General features: G+C 44.9%; 1 protein-coding gene across 1 annotated transcript in view; it reads left to right on the top strand.

Annotated features, from left to right (window-relative positions):
• The window catches only part of LOC138787514 (aquaporin-7-like), a 28,798-nt gene continuing 10,235 nt past the window's right edge, over positions 1-18,563 (top strand). Inside the window, exons 1-2 of the mRNA XM_069964849.1 lie at positions 1-268; positions 12,906-13,032. Of these exons, the coding sequence (XP_069820950.1) occupies positions 161-268; positions 12,906-13,032 (235 nt within the window). The 5' untranslated portion in view covers positions 1-160. The remainder of the gene's footprint in view (positions 269-12,905; positions 13,033-18,563) is intronic.

The raw sequence follows: 18,563 nt of genomic DNA, 5'->3' as shown, positions 1-18,563 counted from the left end.
GTGGAGCGTGGAGCAGCAGCACATTGATCGCACTAATCATTTTCCTTCCAGTAACTTTTTAAGCAGCGCTGGGTCTTCCCTCAGTCACGTGTGTCAGGGTTTAACCCCGCAGGTATCACAGTATAAGATCACCTCTGCCGGAGCACGGATCACCGTCACCATGAAAACTGGAAGCTTCATAGCCAGCAAGATCCGCTCCGCTATATCTATCCGCAACCAGTGGGTACGAGAGGCCATGGCAGAACTGCTCTCCACATTTGTCATGATGGTAAGGAATATGCACAAGGGGTTAAAACGCAACACAGCAATACCTTCCCTGTTATGTACCGGTACAGAATTCACTGTCCAATAGTCCACTGGTGGTACTGTGCTGCTGACCGGTGTATCTAAGCCTATCACTTCTGGTACTGTGCTGCTGAGTCAATGTATCTAAGCCTATCACTTGTGGTACTGTGCTGCTGAGATGGTGTATCTAAGCCTATCACTTGTGGTACTGTGCTGCTGACCGGTGTATCTAAGCCTATCACTTGTGGTACTGTGCTGCTGAGATGGTGTATCTAAGCCTATCACTTGTGGTACTGTGCTGCTGAGATGGTGTATCTAAGCCTATCACTTGTGGTACTGTGCTGCTGAGATGGTGTATCTAAGCCTATCACTTGTGGTACTGTGCTGCTGAGCTGGTGTATCTAAGTCTACCACAATAGATACTGTGCTGCTGAGTCGGTGTATCTAAGCCTATCATTTGTGGTACTGTGCTGCTGAGCTAGTGTATCTAAGCTTATCACTTGTTGTATTGTGCCGCTGAGCTGGTGTACCTAAGCATATCACTTGTGGTACTGTGCTGCTAATTCGGTGTATCTAAGCCTATCACTTGTGGTATTGTGCATTGTACACAGTGTATTGTGCATTCTGCTGCTAATACGGTGTATCTAAGCCTATCATTTGTAGCAATCTTCTGCTAAGCCAGTGTATCTAGGCCTATAAGCTGTGTTACTCTTCTGGTTAGATGACGTATCCAAGCCTATAACTTGTGGCACAAAATGATGTATCTAAGCCTATCACTTAAAATACTGTGTTGCTGAGCTGGTGTATCTAAGCCTATCACTTGTGGTACTGTGCTGCTAAATCAATCATTGTATCTAAGCCTATAACCAGTGGTACTGTGCTCCTTAGATGATGTTTCCAAGCCTATAACTTGTGGCACTAAATGATGTATCTGAGCTTATCACTTGTGATACTGTGCTGCTGAGCTGGTGTATCTAAGCTTATAATTTGGCATAATGTCTGCTGAGCTGGTGTATCTAAGCCTATAATCTAGCATAATGTCTGTTGAGCTGGTGTACCTAAGCCTATCATGTGATACTTTCTCTTTATCCATTGATTTTATGTCTATAACATAAGACTGCTGAGCTGGTGTATCTAAGCTTATCATGTGTGATATTATGTAATGTACTGGTGTATCTAAACCTATCATATGTGCCACTGTTAGATGTTCTAATGTATCTGTCTATAACTCTGTAACTCTCTGTGTGGCCAATGTATCTAAACTTCTCATACATAATGTGATGAGCCATTTGTATGTAAGTTTTTCACATGTGATCCTGTTTAAAGACCAGTGTATGTAAGCCTATAAAGTGTGATACCATCCTGTGACCTAGTGTATCCCATCCTATGTAACAATGTCTTTTGGGCTATTTTATCTAAGCCTATAGTATGTTATACTGTCTGATGAGTAGATGTATCTGAGCCTATCATGTGGTTATATGTATCCAAACCTGTGCTGACCTGATGTATCTAAGCCTATAGTATGTTATACTGTCTGATGAGTAGATGTATCTGAGCCTATCATGTGGTTATATGTATCCAAACCTGTGCTGACCTGATGTATCTAAGCCTATAGTATGTTATACTGTCTGATGAGTAGATGTATCTGAGCCTATCATGTGGTTATATGTATCCAAACCTGTGCTGACCTGATGTATCTAAGCCTATAGTATGTAATACGGTCTGATGAGTAGATGTATCTGAGCCTATCATGTGGTTATATGTATCCAAACCTGTGCTGACCTGATGTATCTAAGCCTATAGTATGTAATACGGTCTGATGAGTAGATGTATCTGAGCCTATCATGTGGTTATATGTATCCAAACCTGTGCTGACCTGATGTATCTAAGCCTATAGTATGTAATACGGTCTGATGAGTAGATGTATCTGAGCCTATCATGTGGTTATATGTATCCAAACCTGTGCTGACCTGATGTATCTAAGCCTATAGTATGTTATACTGTCTGATGAGTAGATGTATCTGAGCCTATCATGTGGTTATATGTATCCAAACCTGTGCTGACCTGATGTATCTAAGCCTATAGTATGTAATACGGTCTGATGAGTAGATGTATCTGAGCCTATCATGTGGTTATATGTATCCAAACCTGTGCTGACCTGATGTATCTAAGCCTATTGTATGTAATACGGTCTGATGAGTAGATGTATCTGAGCTTAACATGTGACTATAGCGTCTGCTGAATTAGTGTATCTAACCCTGTGCTGACTGGATGTATCTAAGCCTTTTATAAGTGATACTGTTTAATACTGCTGAATGACTTTCTCTAAATTTCTCCTTTAAGATATCTGTTGCTGAGCTGATGTATCTAAGCCTTTTGTGTGTGACATTGTCTGATGAGCCCATTCTGATTCCACAATGTATACAACCGCAGGGATCTGATAGTGTATCTAAGCCTACCGCTTGTACCACACAATGAACATAACTTGTGTTATACTGCCTATTGAAGCACTTTATCCTGTGTGATGAGTTGGTGTATCTCTCCTTATCATGATGCAGTCTGCTAGTGTATCTAAGCTTCTCCCTCCGCCGATGTCCTTGTCTGGAGCTTTGGTATCTTCCTCGCATGGCGCTGTTATTTATTAACCTTCTCTGTCGTTCTTTACATTGTTTCCTGTTGTAAATTGTTATAAACAGATAAATGTTTTCTCTTCAAAGTGCCGAGACTTTGTGTATATATATATATATATATATATATATATATATATGTACCTTGGTTTAAGAGTAACTTGGATTGAGAGCGTTTTGCAAGAAGAGCTTACAGTTTTTCAAAGTTGTAACTTGGATTAAGTGCATTGCTTTGGGGACAGGACTGTGGAGGTATTCTCTTCATAGCTGTAACCCCTCTATGCACCACATCTATCCTGCTCATTACTTCCTGCTCCCTGCAGTCTCTGACAGCCCCTGTTTCCCATCCTATCCCTTCCTGCTATACTGTGCCTGCACTCACACTCAGCTATACACACTGCTTCTATAATGTGCCTGCACTCACACTCTGCTATACACACTGCTTTTATAACATGCCTGCACTTAGAACTCAGCTATACACACTGCTTTTATAATGTGCCTGCACTCACACTCAGCTATACACACTGCTTCTATAACGTGCCTGCACTTACACTCAGCTATACACACTGCTTTTATAACGTGCCTGCACTTACACTCAGCTATACACACTGCTTTTATAATGTGCCTGCACTCACACTCAGCTATACACACTGCTTCTATAACGTACCTGCACTTACACTCAGCTATACACACTGCTTTTATAATGTGCCTGCACTTACACTCAGCTATACACACTGCTGCTATAATGTACCTGCACTCACACTCAGCTATACACACTGCTGCTACAATGTGCCTGCACTCATTCTCAGCTATACACACTGCTGCTATAACGTGCCTGCACTTACACTCAGCTATACACACTGCTGCTATAATGTACCTGCACTCACACTCAGCTATACATACTGCTGTTACAATGTGCCTGCACTTACACTCAGCCATTCACACTGCTGTATATAAAGGTTTCTGTCTCTGTCCCCTGCACAGCTCTGTGATTTTCACTTCCTGATTGGTCCGTGCTGAACACACCCTCTTACCCATTGCTGTCATGTGACCACACAGACCTCTGACAGCAGCCCTGCTCCTTTATTCTAGCCTGTTGTACTATGCTCCTGCATTATGGGGATCTGCAGTTCTGAACTTGCAGAAAATAAGCTGTATGCATGTTTTTCAGGCAGTACTCGTGCTGCATCCAACTTCTCCAGGCAGCGGGATTCAAATGCAGATGGCTGGGGTTTGCACAAACCTGAAATTTCGGCAAGTTTTCTCATCTCTATCAGAAATCCTAGGGTCACCGTCTTATTTTCACATTCTCATTATGGGGTATTCAGTGCAGATTGATTGAAAGGTCTTCTGGTTGTCCTGGAAAATAAAAGGTTTTTCTGAACACTTTAAGGGGTTGTTCAAGGGAATAAATGATTTACATTCGATTGAGGTGCGTTGAAAATAAATAGTCATACTCGCCTACCCTGATCCCCCCCCCCCCCCCCAGAGCTGCCTCCTGGTTCCCATTCATCACTACTGCCTCTTGGCTCCAGTGACAATTGGTCTCGGCAGGTTCTGCCAATCGCTGACTGCATCAGAGTCCCACCACAGCCAGTGATTGGCTAAATGGTAAGACAACTCATCACAGGAACCAAGAAAAAGTGGTGATGAACGGGCGCCAGGAGAAGCTGGAACGGCAGATGTGGAGAATCAGGTTAGGTGAGTATGACTTAAAGTTTTTAATGCCCCACCTATCTGCAAAACATTTTACCTACTTAGACAAGTCCCTTAAAACAATGATGAATGTGAGGTTTTGTAGTTAAAGGGGTACTCTTTAAAAAAAAAAAAAAATTATATATTGCTTTAGTAAAGTTCTATAATACAACATCATTAAAATAAACGTATAGTTTACATAGTTCCATAGCCACTTCTGTTAAATGGCAGCAGCTCTGCTGCCACCAACATTCATGTCAGGAACTGCAGGGTTGTCTAAGCTTTGCATTTCCGGACTTTACCTCTATTTAAGAGCTGCTGCACGGGGCTAAGTAGAGCAGGGTCCCTTTCCCCCGTGTATGTGTTCATATATAGAGTACCTAGGAGGAGGCTGCCTGTCACTATAGCAGAGCACGGCACAGTCCGTCCCCTCGCGCTGTGCTATAGTGACAGGCGGCCTCCCCCCAAGTACTATATATAAAGATATCCAGTACATGAGGGGAACAGGACCCTGCTCTGTATCAGTAACGCTGTGTGGCAGCACTTGACAGCCCTGCAGTTCCTGACATAAACGTTGGTGGCAGCAGAGGGGCCTGTAACTCCTATTACTGCTGCCACTCTCAATAGTAATGGCTAAGTAAGTAAAAAAACTGCACATTTATTTTAATTAAGTATATTACAAAGTAATAAACTTTTTTCCGTTCCGACTAATCTCTGCCCGCTCCACTGATAATCATTAGAAGGGACGGACCATCTGGGGGCATAGTCCCGTCCCCGGTGCTCAAAACAGCCTTACTAGGTGCAGGACTGCACTACAAACTGCAAGGAGGCTTACTGCACAATAGCAGCAGGTTAGATTCTTCTTTAGGGTGCGTTCACACCTACAGAATCCGCATCAGATCTGCAACAGATGATTTGATGCCGTGCTCAGTTATATAAATGAAATCTGCTGCGGATCTGCAGCAGAAAATACGCTGCGGATCCGGTAAGTGTGAACGAACCCTTAATGGAAGTGGATACATTCAGTGGTCCATTCAGCAAAGGCAGATGGGAACATTTAAAAAATTATTTAGAAGCATACTTACCTGCAGTCTGTAATAAGCTTTCCGCGCCAACTTTCCCGCTAAAACAAAATAAACTTCTGTAATTCAGGTCCACTCCTTCTTGCTTCCATTCCCCCCCCCCCCCCCTCCCATTTGAGACGCAGGTCTTGTGACCCCCCCCCCCCCCCCAGGGGCCAGGGTTAGCTAAGCAATGATGCACTAACCCGGCCCACAGGAGACGGCTCAGCGGGGCTTGGTGAGTATGACTGGTAAGATTGCCTAGAATATAATTTATTCCATTATAGTGAAATACCCCTTCAGGGTGCCTTCACACACACATCAGATCCGCAGCAGATCTGCAGCAGATTTGATGGTGCAGATTTGATACTGTGTTCAGTTGCTTAGACCAAATCTGCTGCGGATCCGCAGCAAAAAATCTGCACGTGTGTGAAGCTACTCTTAGGGTACGTTCACACGTACAGGATCTGCAGCAGATTTGATGGCGCAGATTTGAATCTGCAGCAGATCCACAGCAGATTTCATGGTCCAGATTGGATTCCCCTTGAATCTGCAACTTCAAATCTGCGGCATCAAATGTGCTGCAGATCCTGTACGTGTGAACGCACCCTTAGAGTGCACTCACACGTACAGGATCTGCAGCAGATTTGATGTGTGTTCAGTTACTTAAATAAAATCTGCTGCGGATCTGCTGCGAATCCACAGCAGAAAATCAAATGCAATACGGTGTGTGTGAAGCTACCCTTAGGGTAGCTTCACACACACCGTATTGCAGCGGATTTTCTTCTGCAGATCCGCAGCAGATTTGATCTAAATAACTGAACACAGCAGATCCTGTACGCGTGAACGCACCCACTGGGTACAAACCCACACATATTACTGCTGCAACACGCAGCAAATACGCAGCAGATTAGATCTAAATAACTGAACACAGCATCAAATCTGCACCATAAAATCTGCTGCGTATTTGCTGCGTATCTGCTGCGTATACGGTGTGTGGGTTTATACCCTCAAGGTAAAAGTTGCATTTGGACTCAACAAGTAATTCAGATGCTTCAAATGATGTATAAGGAAAGATCCAAGTCTAATTTATTTCTAGGATCATATGTTGTGAGATCAGATTGCCATTCACATGCAGTATGACAGCTGAAAACCTCCCGTCCCGTGGTGACTGACCACCTGTCACATGTTATTCCCTAAGTACAGGACATAGGACATTTGTTCATACTTTAAGATCATTTCTATTGAACAATAAATCTGAGTGTCGGATAGACTTTGACTTCTTGGAGAACCAGTAAAGTTATGGAGACATTCATGGACATTCTCTGGGGAAAGAAAAACTTATAGAAGAAGATTTATCAACATGGTGTAAAGTGAAACTGGCTCAGTTGCTCCTAGCAACCAATCAGATTCCACCTTTCATTCCTCACAGACTCTTTGGAAAATGAAAGGTGGAATCTGATTGGTTGCTAGGGGCAACTGAGCCAGTTTCACTTTACACCATGTTTGATAAATCTCCCCCATAGTTCCAAGCTTCTATTACAACACGGCAAACTAAGAGATCATTATTAAAAGAGAGGAAGGGTCGGTTATGTTCCTGGGGCAAATGTTCAACCAACAGCTACCCCACATTCCCAGCAGTCACCCCTTATGTAGTGGCCATTAGACACCATCTACAGAATGATAGTTAGTGTCACAATGCATGTCAATATTTTTGGGACCAAAAGGACAACAATTCTCCTTAACCCCTTAAGGACCGTGCTAACTTTTGTTTTTGCGTTTTCATTTTTTCCTCCTTGTGCTTAAAAGGTCATAGCACTTGCATTTTTACACCTACAGACCCACATGAGCCCTTATTTTTTGCGTCACTAATTGTACTTTGCAATGACAGGCTGAATTTTTCCATAAAATATGCTGCGAAACCAGAAAAAAATATATGCGCAGTGAAATTGAAAAAAAAAACACAATTATTTTTCTTTTGGGGGGGGGGGGGGGTCTTCATTTTTACGCCGTGTGTCCTATGGAAAAACGTACTTGTTATATATGTTCCTCAAGTCGTTACGATTAAAACGATATATAACATGTATAACTTTTATTGTATCTGATGGCCGGTAAAAAATTCAAACCATTGTTAACAAATATATGTTCCTTAAAATCGCTCCATTCCCAGGCTTATAGCGCTGTTATCCTTTGGTCTATGGGGCTGTGTGAGGTGTCTTTTTTGGCGCCATGATGTGTTCTTTCTATCGGTACCTTGATTGCGCATATGCAACTTTTTGATCGCTTTTTATTACAATTTTTCTGGATTTGATGCGACCAAAAATGCGCAATTTGGCACTTTGGGATTATTTGGCGCTTACGCCGTTTACCGTGCGAGATCGGGAATATGATAAATTATTAGTTCGGGCGATTACGCGGTGATAGCAAACATGTTTATTTATTTATTTATTTTTATTTGTAAAATGGGAAAAGGGGGGTGATTCAAACTTTTATTAGGGGAGGGGATTTTTTATTAATAAAAACACTTTATTTTACTTTCACATACAGTAATATGATGCCCCCTGGGGGACTTCTATATATACAGCGCTGATCTCCCATTGAGATCAATCCTGTGTATATAATAGAGCAATGATCCATCAGATCATGGCTCTATTATAATGGTCTGCTGCAGACCATCTGAATAGATGAGTGATCTCCCCTCCGCGATCGCATCGCGGGGGGAGATCCCCCACTAGACACCAGGGACAGGGGCCACATACACTCTTCAAATGCAGCTGTCAGCTTTGACAGCTGCATTTGAATAGTTAATTAGCCGGCCGCAGCGATCGGCCGCGGCGGCTAATACCCGCGGTCCCTGGCTGCACATAGCAACCGGGGACCGCCGGCTGCAGAGAGGGCTCACGCAAGGAGCCCTCTCTGTTTACACTTAATGGCCGCATCACGGGTATACCCGTCATGCGTCATTAAGAGGTTAAAGGAAAATTCAAAAAAGGGAGGAAGGTAGGTGGTGCGGGAAAATAGTAAGTAAACTTACCTGTTCTCATAGTGCTCCTATCAAAAAATGACATCTGACGGCGGTCAGCGGAACTACGGACACATGGGGACGGGTACGATTACTTTTTTTTTCCCAGCACCCCCTTTTTGGAATTTTGTGGGACTTCTCCTTTAAAGGGAAGAAAAAAAAATCTTTCAAATCAACTGGTGCCAGAAAGTACCAGAGATTTGTGATTTACTTCTATTAAAAAATCTCTTCCAGTAGTTATCAGCTGCTGTATGTCCTGCAGGAAGTGGTGTATTCTCTCCAGTGTGACACAGTGCTCTCTGCTGCCACCTCTGTCCATGTCAGGAACTGTCCAGAGCAGTAGCAAATCCCCATAGAAAACCTTTCCTGTACACCTAATGTAATTCTACCATGCTGAATGTAAGTTACCACAATTGTATAATCTATATAATGTACTGAATGTTATTACTGTTGTTTCTATAGTCTTTGTTAACCCATATGTTAGCTTGTTGTACAAACATGTTTACTGTTAGCACTAAAGTCAATGCTTATAGATTTTCTCTTTTGTAATATGTTCTTAAAAAACCTAATAAAAACATTGAACCAGAAAACCTCTCCTGCTCTGGGCAGTTCCTGATATGGACAGAGATGGCAGCAGAGAGCGCTGTGTCAGACTGTAGAGAATAAACCACTTCCTGCAGGACGTAAAGCAGCTGTCAAGTACTGGAAAAAGAATTGTTAACAATCCCTTTATGGATAGCGTCATAAAGACATGTGGAGACTCACAGGCCATTCCTGCTTTACTGGGAACTCTGGAAAGAAAGGATATACAAAAAAGCCCTCACGCCACATTGGGAAGGTAGCCACCTTCAAGTCAGAAACATTGAGCTATTTTGCATGTATTTCCTTCAATAATTTTGGTAAATGGAAATAAATTTGTAGCAATAAATCTGGTGTAAAGGGTCTGTATAGATAGAAAATGGATCCCATCCCATGAGATCCAATTTCAGGGGATGAACTGGTAAAAATTCCATTTCTAATTCTTTGCTTTTGCCCCTAGATTTACAGGACTGTGAGCCCCGTGGAAAGAACCGCCATGGGGGCAGACGACACACCATTTTATGCCCTCTATAGAGATCCTTGATGTGTTCTTTGACGCGATTATGGTGTTTAATGCTGCATTTACACGGAACGATTATCATTCAAATTTTCACAATAACAATCTCATTTGAGCGATAATCTGTTCGTGTAAACACAGCGAACGATCAAGCAACGAGCGAGAAATCGTTCATTGTGATCTTTCAACATGTTCTCAAATCGTCGTTGGTCGTTTGCTAAAAATTCGCAGATCACTTCGTGTAAAAGTCTTTCAAAGATTCCCCTATGAGTGAGATGGGCTTAAGCGATCTTAAAAATAATCGCGAAAACGATTTTTCTAACAATTTATTTGTCTAAACGCTGGTCGTTATAAAAAACAAATTGTTGCTTCAAAATCGTTAAACGATCGATTGGGCGAATTATCGCTTCGTGTAAATGGACCATTAGGTAGTCAGTGACAGGACAAGGACCTGTCACTGACCGAACGGGACTGCGGGGGTCCTGATCACATGTGCCGACAGGGGAGGGCAAGCCACTTACCTCCGTCCTGTTGGATCTTCTATCTGTTCATAGAGTCTGCTCTCAGGCAGACTATGAACAGATTGCCGATAATACTGATCAATGCTATGCTACGGCATAGAATTCATCAGTATATGCAGGGCCCTAAGGCCCTAAAAAAATGCTTTAAAACATATAAAAAACCCAAATAAAATGCCCCAATAATGATTTATATTACCCCTTTTTCCATTATACAAATAAAAATATTTTAAAAATATTTAAAAAAGTAAAATTGAACACTTCAAATATCGTAGTGTGCAGAATCGTCCAATCTATTAAACTATACCAATATTATTTCCGCACAGTGAACAGTGTTAAAAAATCCACCAGGATTGCAAATTTTTAAAAATTATATATTAGAAAAAAAAATTATTAAAAAAAAAAAAAACAATAAAAAATTTTCGCTATGGCTCTTTGAAGACGAGGAGGCGACATTGCTTCTAGATTGCATCAAAGACCTCGGTCATGAAAGGGTTGATATAATATATAAAATAAAACTCATCAAGGACTTTGTAATAAACAAACATAGTCACACATAGGCAGACAGATTAGGTGAAAAAAAAAAATAAAATAATAGGTTCTAGTTGTGCAGTGTGATCAGCAGCCAACTTTATACCTGTAGTAATATTACGCTGGAGCTTTGTACAGTGGAAGAGCAAATGTCACAGAGCTACGCGATGTGTTTGGAGTTGTGCTTTATCTCCAGTGATTGAGTCCATTAACCTTTCCCCAAGATGGGTAATTTCCTGGCATTTTTCTTCATTAAATGACAATATTTTGTCCGTGTTATGGCCCGGTTTCCCCGATGGGACATGTTTTGTATTTGCCTATATGTTACATAGTGCTCATTAGCTCCGCTTCAGATGACGGAGAGGACTCGTCTGTTCGATCGGGTGAACGTGTAAATAAAAGGTTTACAGGGAAAGGTTTGCAACAGCGTAAAATGGTCTGACAATATACAAAAAAGATCAATCCGTATCGGGGGGTCGGAAGGGGAGTTGTCAACACCCAATAAGCCTTTAGCATGGGAATATTTGTATTATAAAATATCAGGATGCTGCTTTGCGTCTTACATTACTAGATTCAGATTTGAGCTAAGCAGCTACTTTGTCTTTTTCAACAGTCTGGTTGCTATGGATATAATCCTAGACAACCATACTCGTTTCCATTGGGTTGTCAAAAAGCAAATCCCTAGAAAGCTGTCAAATAGGGATAAGACAAAAGAGGGGTAATGTCTAGGCTGGCTTATTCCTGGATTTAATTTTTTTAAATAGAATATTGAGGGTTGAAAGAGAAAAAAGTCATACTTACCTACCTCACTCCTCTGCAGATACCCTTGTGGCTCCTCCTGGTTCCTTTGCTGCTCATCTCTTCTTACTGCTTGACAAACAATGAGGGGGGATTTATTAAAGGGGTTATCCGGTTAGGTAAAATATTTGTTGAATGATTTTCCCTCCTGGAGACTAATAATTCCTTCTATACTTGTTATCTATTCAGTCTCCTTCCCTCAGTTCTGAGCTGCTTTCTGATGAAGGCACAAAAAACTGTGTGTGAGCTTTTCTCCGTCTCCTCCTCCCTTCTGAGATGGCCGATGTAAACAAGTTCCTATCTACAACATTGTAGCTTCTTTGTAATGCTGGGAGGGTTAGTCTGAGGTCAAATTGCTGGTGATTAATTCTCCGGCGTTAAAAAGTTGCAGATAGGGACTTATTTACATCAGTTGTTTTGGAAGGGAGAGGAGAGGAGGGGGTTGAGAGTAGAGATGATTGAACAGCGCTGATGTTCAGGTTCATACGAACTCGAACCATCGGTATTTGACTCCCGCAGTCTTCCCGTTCCGTGGGGAAGGTGGAGACAGCCTGAGTCCCGCTTGGAAAACAGGAATACCGCCTGGGCCATAGGTTGTATTCCTGTTTTCCAGGCGGAACTCGGGCTGTCTCCACCTTCCCTATGGAACGGGAAGACTGCGGGAGTCAAATACGGATGGTTCGAGTTCGTATGAACCTGAACATCAGCGCTGTTCGATTAGCTCTAGTTGAGAGCAGGGATGGACTGAACAGCTCAGATACAGTTTTCTATGTCTTTGGCAGAAAGCAGCAGATCACAACTGAGGGTAAGGAGACAGAAAAGGTAAAGAAATGTATGGAGTGAATTGTTAGTCTCCAGGAGGGAAGGGGGTATTCAACCATACTCTTACGCCGGTCTTAAATAAAGAGCCCACCCTACTCACCCCACCAGATTTACTAAGAGGACCATGCCTTCAGAGCAGGTGTAGATTTCTGCTTTTGTTTATGCCTGTAATGGTAACCAGGTAATAGTGACAACACATTTATTGATCCCTCTCTATGATCTCCATACTCCCCTGTATGTTATACTGTCAGGGTTCTCGTTGTACACCCTGATGATAGGACATTGGATATGTACATGATGTATCTAGCGGGGGCACTGCGCCAGAAGCAGAAAACAAGGGAAGCTATGTGTTGGCTCTTGGGCTGTGTTGCGTGTTTGTTTTCGCTGTAGTTGTGTAATAGTTTGGACTGAACCCTATCTGACACCTGCTTATGTTGCTCTTCTTCTCAGATGTTCGGTTTGGGAGCGGTGGCGCAAGTGGTTCTGGGTAAGAACGCGTTTGGAGAATACCTGAGCATCAATTTATCTTTCGGAATTGGAGTCACAATGGGAATGCATGTGGCCGGGGGAGTGTCTGGTGAGTGCGGCGGTCATTAATAAAGTATAATACTACATCCAGGGAGGCTCGCCTAACGGTGACACGCATGATAGGAGACAGTCACACCATTTTACTCCCTTACTGTACGGAATTAACTCCACAACTGTATCCTGTAAAAAAAGGGAGGTTACCTGGAATAAGAATAAATGGCCCTTGCCTTTGGACAGTCGACGTTAACAGGGTCGCACAGATAACAAAGGGTCAATTCATCGAGACCAGTTTAGAATATATATATATATATATATATATAGTATATGGAATTCATTTTCCTAAATCGAACCTTTTAAAATTTTAAGTTAAATGTAATTTATTTGGTTTCAAATTCTACTAACTTTCTTCCATGTGATGGCCAGTGTGATTCCTACCATATTTAACCAAAAATGACTCCAAACCCAAAATGTACTTCTTAGCCCAGAAACAGGGGCGTAACTAGGATTCATGAGGCCCCATAGCAAAAAAGTGTATGGGGCCCCCCAACATATTACCTGTACCGGGGATATGGAGCTGTCCCCCTGCTCTGAGACGCTGGGGGGGGGGGGGGGGGTAGCAGGCCGCTCGGAGTCCCTGCTGGTTGGGGCAGCTCTGAGTCCAGGGGGGTGACCTCCATTATACTGACTATTATCCAGGATGCTAGGGAAGCGGGATGACCCCATTATACAGGATGCCAGGGAGGCTGAGTGACCACCATTATACTGGATGCTAGGGAGGCTGAGTGACCCCATTATACAGGATGCCAGGAAAGCTGGTGATCCCATTATATAGGATGCCAGGGAAGCTGGGTAACCCCATTATACAGGATGCCAGGGAGGCTGAGTGACCTCATTATACAGGATGCTAGGGAGGCTGAGTGACCCCATTATTCAGGATGCATGGAAGCTGAGTGACCCCATTATACAGGATGCCAGGGAAGCTGGGTAACCCCATTATACAGGATGCCAGGGAGGCTGAGTGACCTCATTATACAGGATGCCAGGGAGGCTGAGTGACCTCATTATACAGGATGCTAGGGAGGCTGAGTGACCCCATTATTCAGGATGCATGGAAGCTGAGTGACCCCATTATACAGGATGCCAGGGAGGCTGAGTGACCCCATTATACAGGATGCCAGGGAGGCTGAGTGACCCCATTATTCAGGATGCATGGAAGCTGAGTGACCCCATTATACAGGATGCTAGGGAGGCTGAGTGACCCCATTATACAGGATTCCAGGAAAGCTGGTGACCCCATTATATAGGATGCCAGGGAAGCTGGGTAACCCCATTATACAGGATGCCAGGGAGGCTGAGTGACCCCATTATACAGAATGCCAGGAAAGCTGAGTGACCCCATTATACAGGATGCTAGGGAAGCTGGTGACCCCATTATAAAGGATGCAGGGAAGCTGAGTGACCCCATTATACAGGATGCCAGGGAAGCTGTGTGACCCCCATTATACAGGATGCTGGGAAGCTGGGTGACCCAATTATACAGGATGCCAGGGAAGCTGTGTGACCCCATTATACAGGATGCCAGGGAAGCTGAGCCTGAGTGACCCCCATTATACAGGATGCCAGGGAAGCTGAGCCTGAGTGACCCCCATTATACAGGATGCCAGGGAAGCTGAGCCTGAGTGACCCCCATTATACAGGATGCCAGGGAAGCTGAGCCTGAGTGACCCCCATTATACAGGATGCCAGGGAAGCTGAGCCTGAGTGACTCCCATTATACAGGATGCCAGGGAAGCTGAGCCTGAGTGACCCCCATTATACAGGATGCCAGGGAAGCTGAGCCTGAGTGACACCCATTATACAGGATGCCAGGGAAGCTGAGCCTGTGTGACCCCCATTATACAGGATGCCAGGGAAGCTGAGCCTGAGTGACTCCCATTATACAGGATGCCAGGGAGGCTGAGCCTGAGTGACCCCCATTATACAGGATGCCAGGGAAGCTGAGCCTGAGTGACTCCCATTATACAGGATGCCAGGGAAGCTGAGCCTGAGTGACCCCCATTATACAGGATGCCAGGGAAGCTGAGCCTAAGTGACCCCCATTATACAGGATGCCAGGGAAGCTGAGCCTGAGTGACTCCCATTATACAGGATGCCAGGGAGGCTGAGCCTGAGTGACCCCCATTATACAGGATGCCAGGGAAGCTGAGTGACCCCCATTATACAGGATGCCAGGGAAGCTGAGCCTGAGTGACTCCCATTATACAGGATGCCAGGGAGGCTGAGCCTGAGTGACTCCCATTATACAGGATGCCAGGGAAGCTGAGCCTGAGTGACCCCCATTATACAGGATGCAGGGAAGCTGAGTGACCCCCATTATACAGGATGCCAGGGAGGCTGAGCCTGAGTGACCCCCATTATACAGGATGCCAGGGAAGCTGAGCCTGAGTGACCCCCATTATACAGGATGCAGGGAAGCTGAGTGACCCCCATTATACAGGATGCCAGGGAAGCTGAGTGACCCCCATTATACAGGATGCTGGGAAGCTGAGTGACCCCCATTATACAGGATGCCAGGGAAGCTGAGTGACCCCCATTATACAGGATGCCAGGGAAGCTGAGTGACCCCCATTATACAGGATGCCAGGGAAGCTGAGCCTGAGGGACTCCCATTATACAGGATGCCAGGGAGGCTGAGCCTGAGTGACCCACATTATACAGGATGCCAGGGAAGCTGAGTGACCCCCATTATACAGGATGCCAGGGAAGCTGAGTGACCCAATTATACAGGATGCCAGGGAAGCTGAGTGACCCCCATTATACAGGATGCCAGGGAAGCTGAGCCTGAGTGACTCCCATTATACAGGATGCCAGGGAGGCTGAGCCTGAGTGACTCCCATTATACAGGATGCCAGGGAAGCTGAGCCTGAGTGACCCCCATTATACAGGATGCAGGGAAGCTGAGTGACCCCCATTATACAGGATGCCTGGGAGGCTGAGCCTGAGTGACCCCCATTATACAGGATGCCAGGGAAGCTGAGCCTGAGTGACCCCCATTATACAGGATGCAGGGAAGCTGAGTGACCCCCATTATACAGGATGCCAGGGAAGCTGAGTGACCCCCATTATACAGGATGCTGGGAAGCTGAGTGACCCCCATTATACAGGATGCCAGGGAAGCTGAGTGACCCCCATTATACAGGATGCCAGGGAAGCTGAGTGACCCCCATTATACAGGATGCCAGGGAAGCTGAGCCTGAGGGACTCCCATTATACAGGATGCCAGGGAGGCTGAGCCTGAGTGACCCACATTATACAGGATGCCAGGGAAGCTGAGTGACCCCCTTTATACAGGATGCCAGGGAAGCTGAGTGACCCAATTATACAGGATGTCAGGGAAGCTGAGTGACCCCCATTATACAGGATGCCAGGGAAGCTGAGCCTGAGTGACCCCCATTATACAGGATGCCAGGGAAGCTGAGTGACCCCCATTATACAGGATGCCAGGGAAGCTGAGTGACCCCATAATACAGGATGCCAGGGAAGCTGAGTGACCCCATTATACAGGATGCCAGGGAAGCTGAGTGACCCCATTATACAGGATGCCAGGGAAGCTGAGTGACCCCCATTATACAGGATGCCAGGGAAGCTGGTGACTTCCAGCTGGCATTGATAGTTACCATCCTCCTGCTGTGTCTCCTCCCCAGGCCCTGTGCATTCTGCCATGAGCGAGTGGGATGGTGGGCACTGGGGGCGGGGCTTAGCGGAACGTCCCGGGACTGTTCCACTTGTGGAGAGGGGGACACTGGTGCAGGACGCTCTGAGCCTGTGTCAGGGGGAGGTGCGGAGGTGTTACAGAGGGGATTGCAGACGCTCCCTCCTGCATCTCTGGCAGGGTGCTTTATTATCAGTAGTGTAGCTACCTTGAAGACAGGGGAGACGGGCAAGGCGGGGCCCCATAGCAACTGCCTTCCCTGCCTTCATGGTAGCTACGCCATTGCCCAGAAACACACCTCTGCCATTTGCTGTCCACTGACTGTAGGTAAGGGAAATCTGTCTCTTGTAACAGATAGATCAGGACAAAACACAGGAAGTGTGTGTGTAAGGGGGATTACCATATTCTATGTGCAGGAGAAAGAGGGGAGAGCCTAAGAGACCCTGAGCTGTGCACCTGTTCCTGATCCACACTGTTCCTCATAGGTAAATCAAGGCTTTCTTTGCATCGCTCACCCCACGTTCTGCACAGCTGTTCCTTCTTGTAACTTTTGCTGCATGTCCACAGTGCTGCAGTATATTCTCCCCCTCTCCCCTCTAGAATCAGCTAGTTTTAGTGCAACCCTTACCTTTCTGTGGTCCTTCTGCTGCTTTTCCCTCTAGAATAGCACCTTGCAAACCCAGTGCATCAATAACCCCTTCATCTTCCATGTAACATCTAGTATTAGGGTGCCTTCACACGTACCGTATCGCTGCGTATTTATCGCTGCGTTTTTATCGCTGCGTGATTGGTGCGATTTTTACATGCGAGTTTTGATTTTCACATGATTTTCATGTGAAAATCAAAACGCGCATGTAAAAATAGCACCAAACATGCAGCGATAAAAACGCAGCGATAAATACGCAGCGTTAAATACGCAGCGATACGGTACGTGTGAAGCTACCCTTAGGCTATGTTAACACAGCGTATTTTTCATATTTCTACGGCTGTTGTTGCCGATTGCAACAACGGCCGTAGTTAATATTAGAAAATACGCTGGCCGGGTGTCTATGGGATCCCGGCCCGAACGTATACACATAGTATACGCTCCGGCCGGGACCCCTAGCAGCGCCGCAAAAAACTGACATGTCAGTTTTCTGCGTCCGCTCTTCAGTGAATAGCGGGCGTAGAAAACAATGTCAGGGCATACTACGAAGCGGGCGTCTGCGGCAGCAAGCTTCATAACATGCAGTGGGGAGTTCTGATGCAAGCGTGCAAGGATGCGCCCGCATCAGAACTCTGCGGGCCGAAAGATCATCCGGCCAGTACTGCAGTACCGGCTGGAGGATCTTTTCAGAGATCAGCCGCTCCGTGACCCGGCCGGAACGGCCAGTCTCTTACGCCATGGCCTTATACTGTGTAAATATTCAACCTAGCAAATGCCAACCTGTTCAGTCCAGTGCACTGTGTCACGGTATAGTAAAGAGGATTATATGCTGTGCTGTCATTGGTCAGTTAGGTAAGGAAAGGAAGTTCATGTATGTGTACTAGTGATGAGCGAATATTGAGATATTCGAATATTCGATATTCGTATGCATATCCCGAGAATATTCAATCGAATATTCGATCCCATTAAAGTCTATGGGAACAAGTATTCGATTAGTGAAAAACATCTATTTGACCATTTGGAGGGTGAAACCGGAAGCTGGGGGATTTGACCGTTTATCGAATATTTTTGGAAGATTCGCGGGATATTCGTATGAATATCGAATATTCGAATACCTCACTATTCGATCGAACAGTTTTCGCTCATCACTAATGTGTACTCTTGGCAAACAGCTCAGTACTGATCCCATCCCTTGCAATGGGGAGAATGAGAAATAGTGAGC

The sequence above is a fragment of the Dendropsophus ebraccatus genome, chromosome 3, assembly GCF_027789765.1.
Source record: "Dendropsophus ebraccatus isolate aDenEbr1 chromosome 3, aDenEbr1.pat, whole genome shotgun sequence".
NCBI lineage: Eukaryota > Metazoa > Chordata > Amphibia > Anura > Hylidae > Dendropsophus > Dendropsophus ebraccatus.
This window is presented reverse-complemented; position numbering and strand designations above follow the sequence as displayed.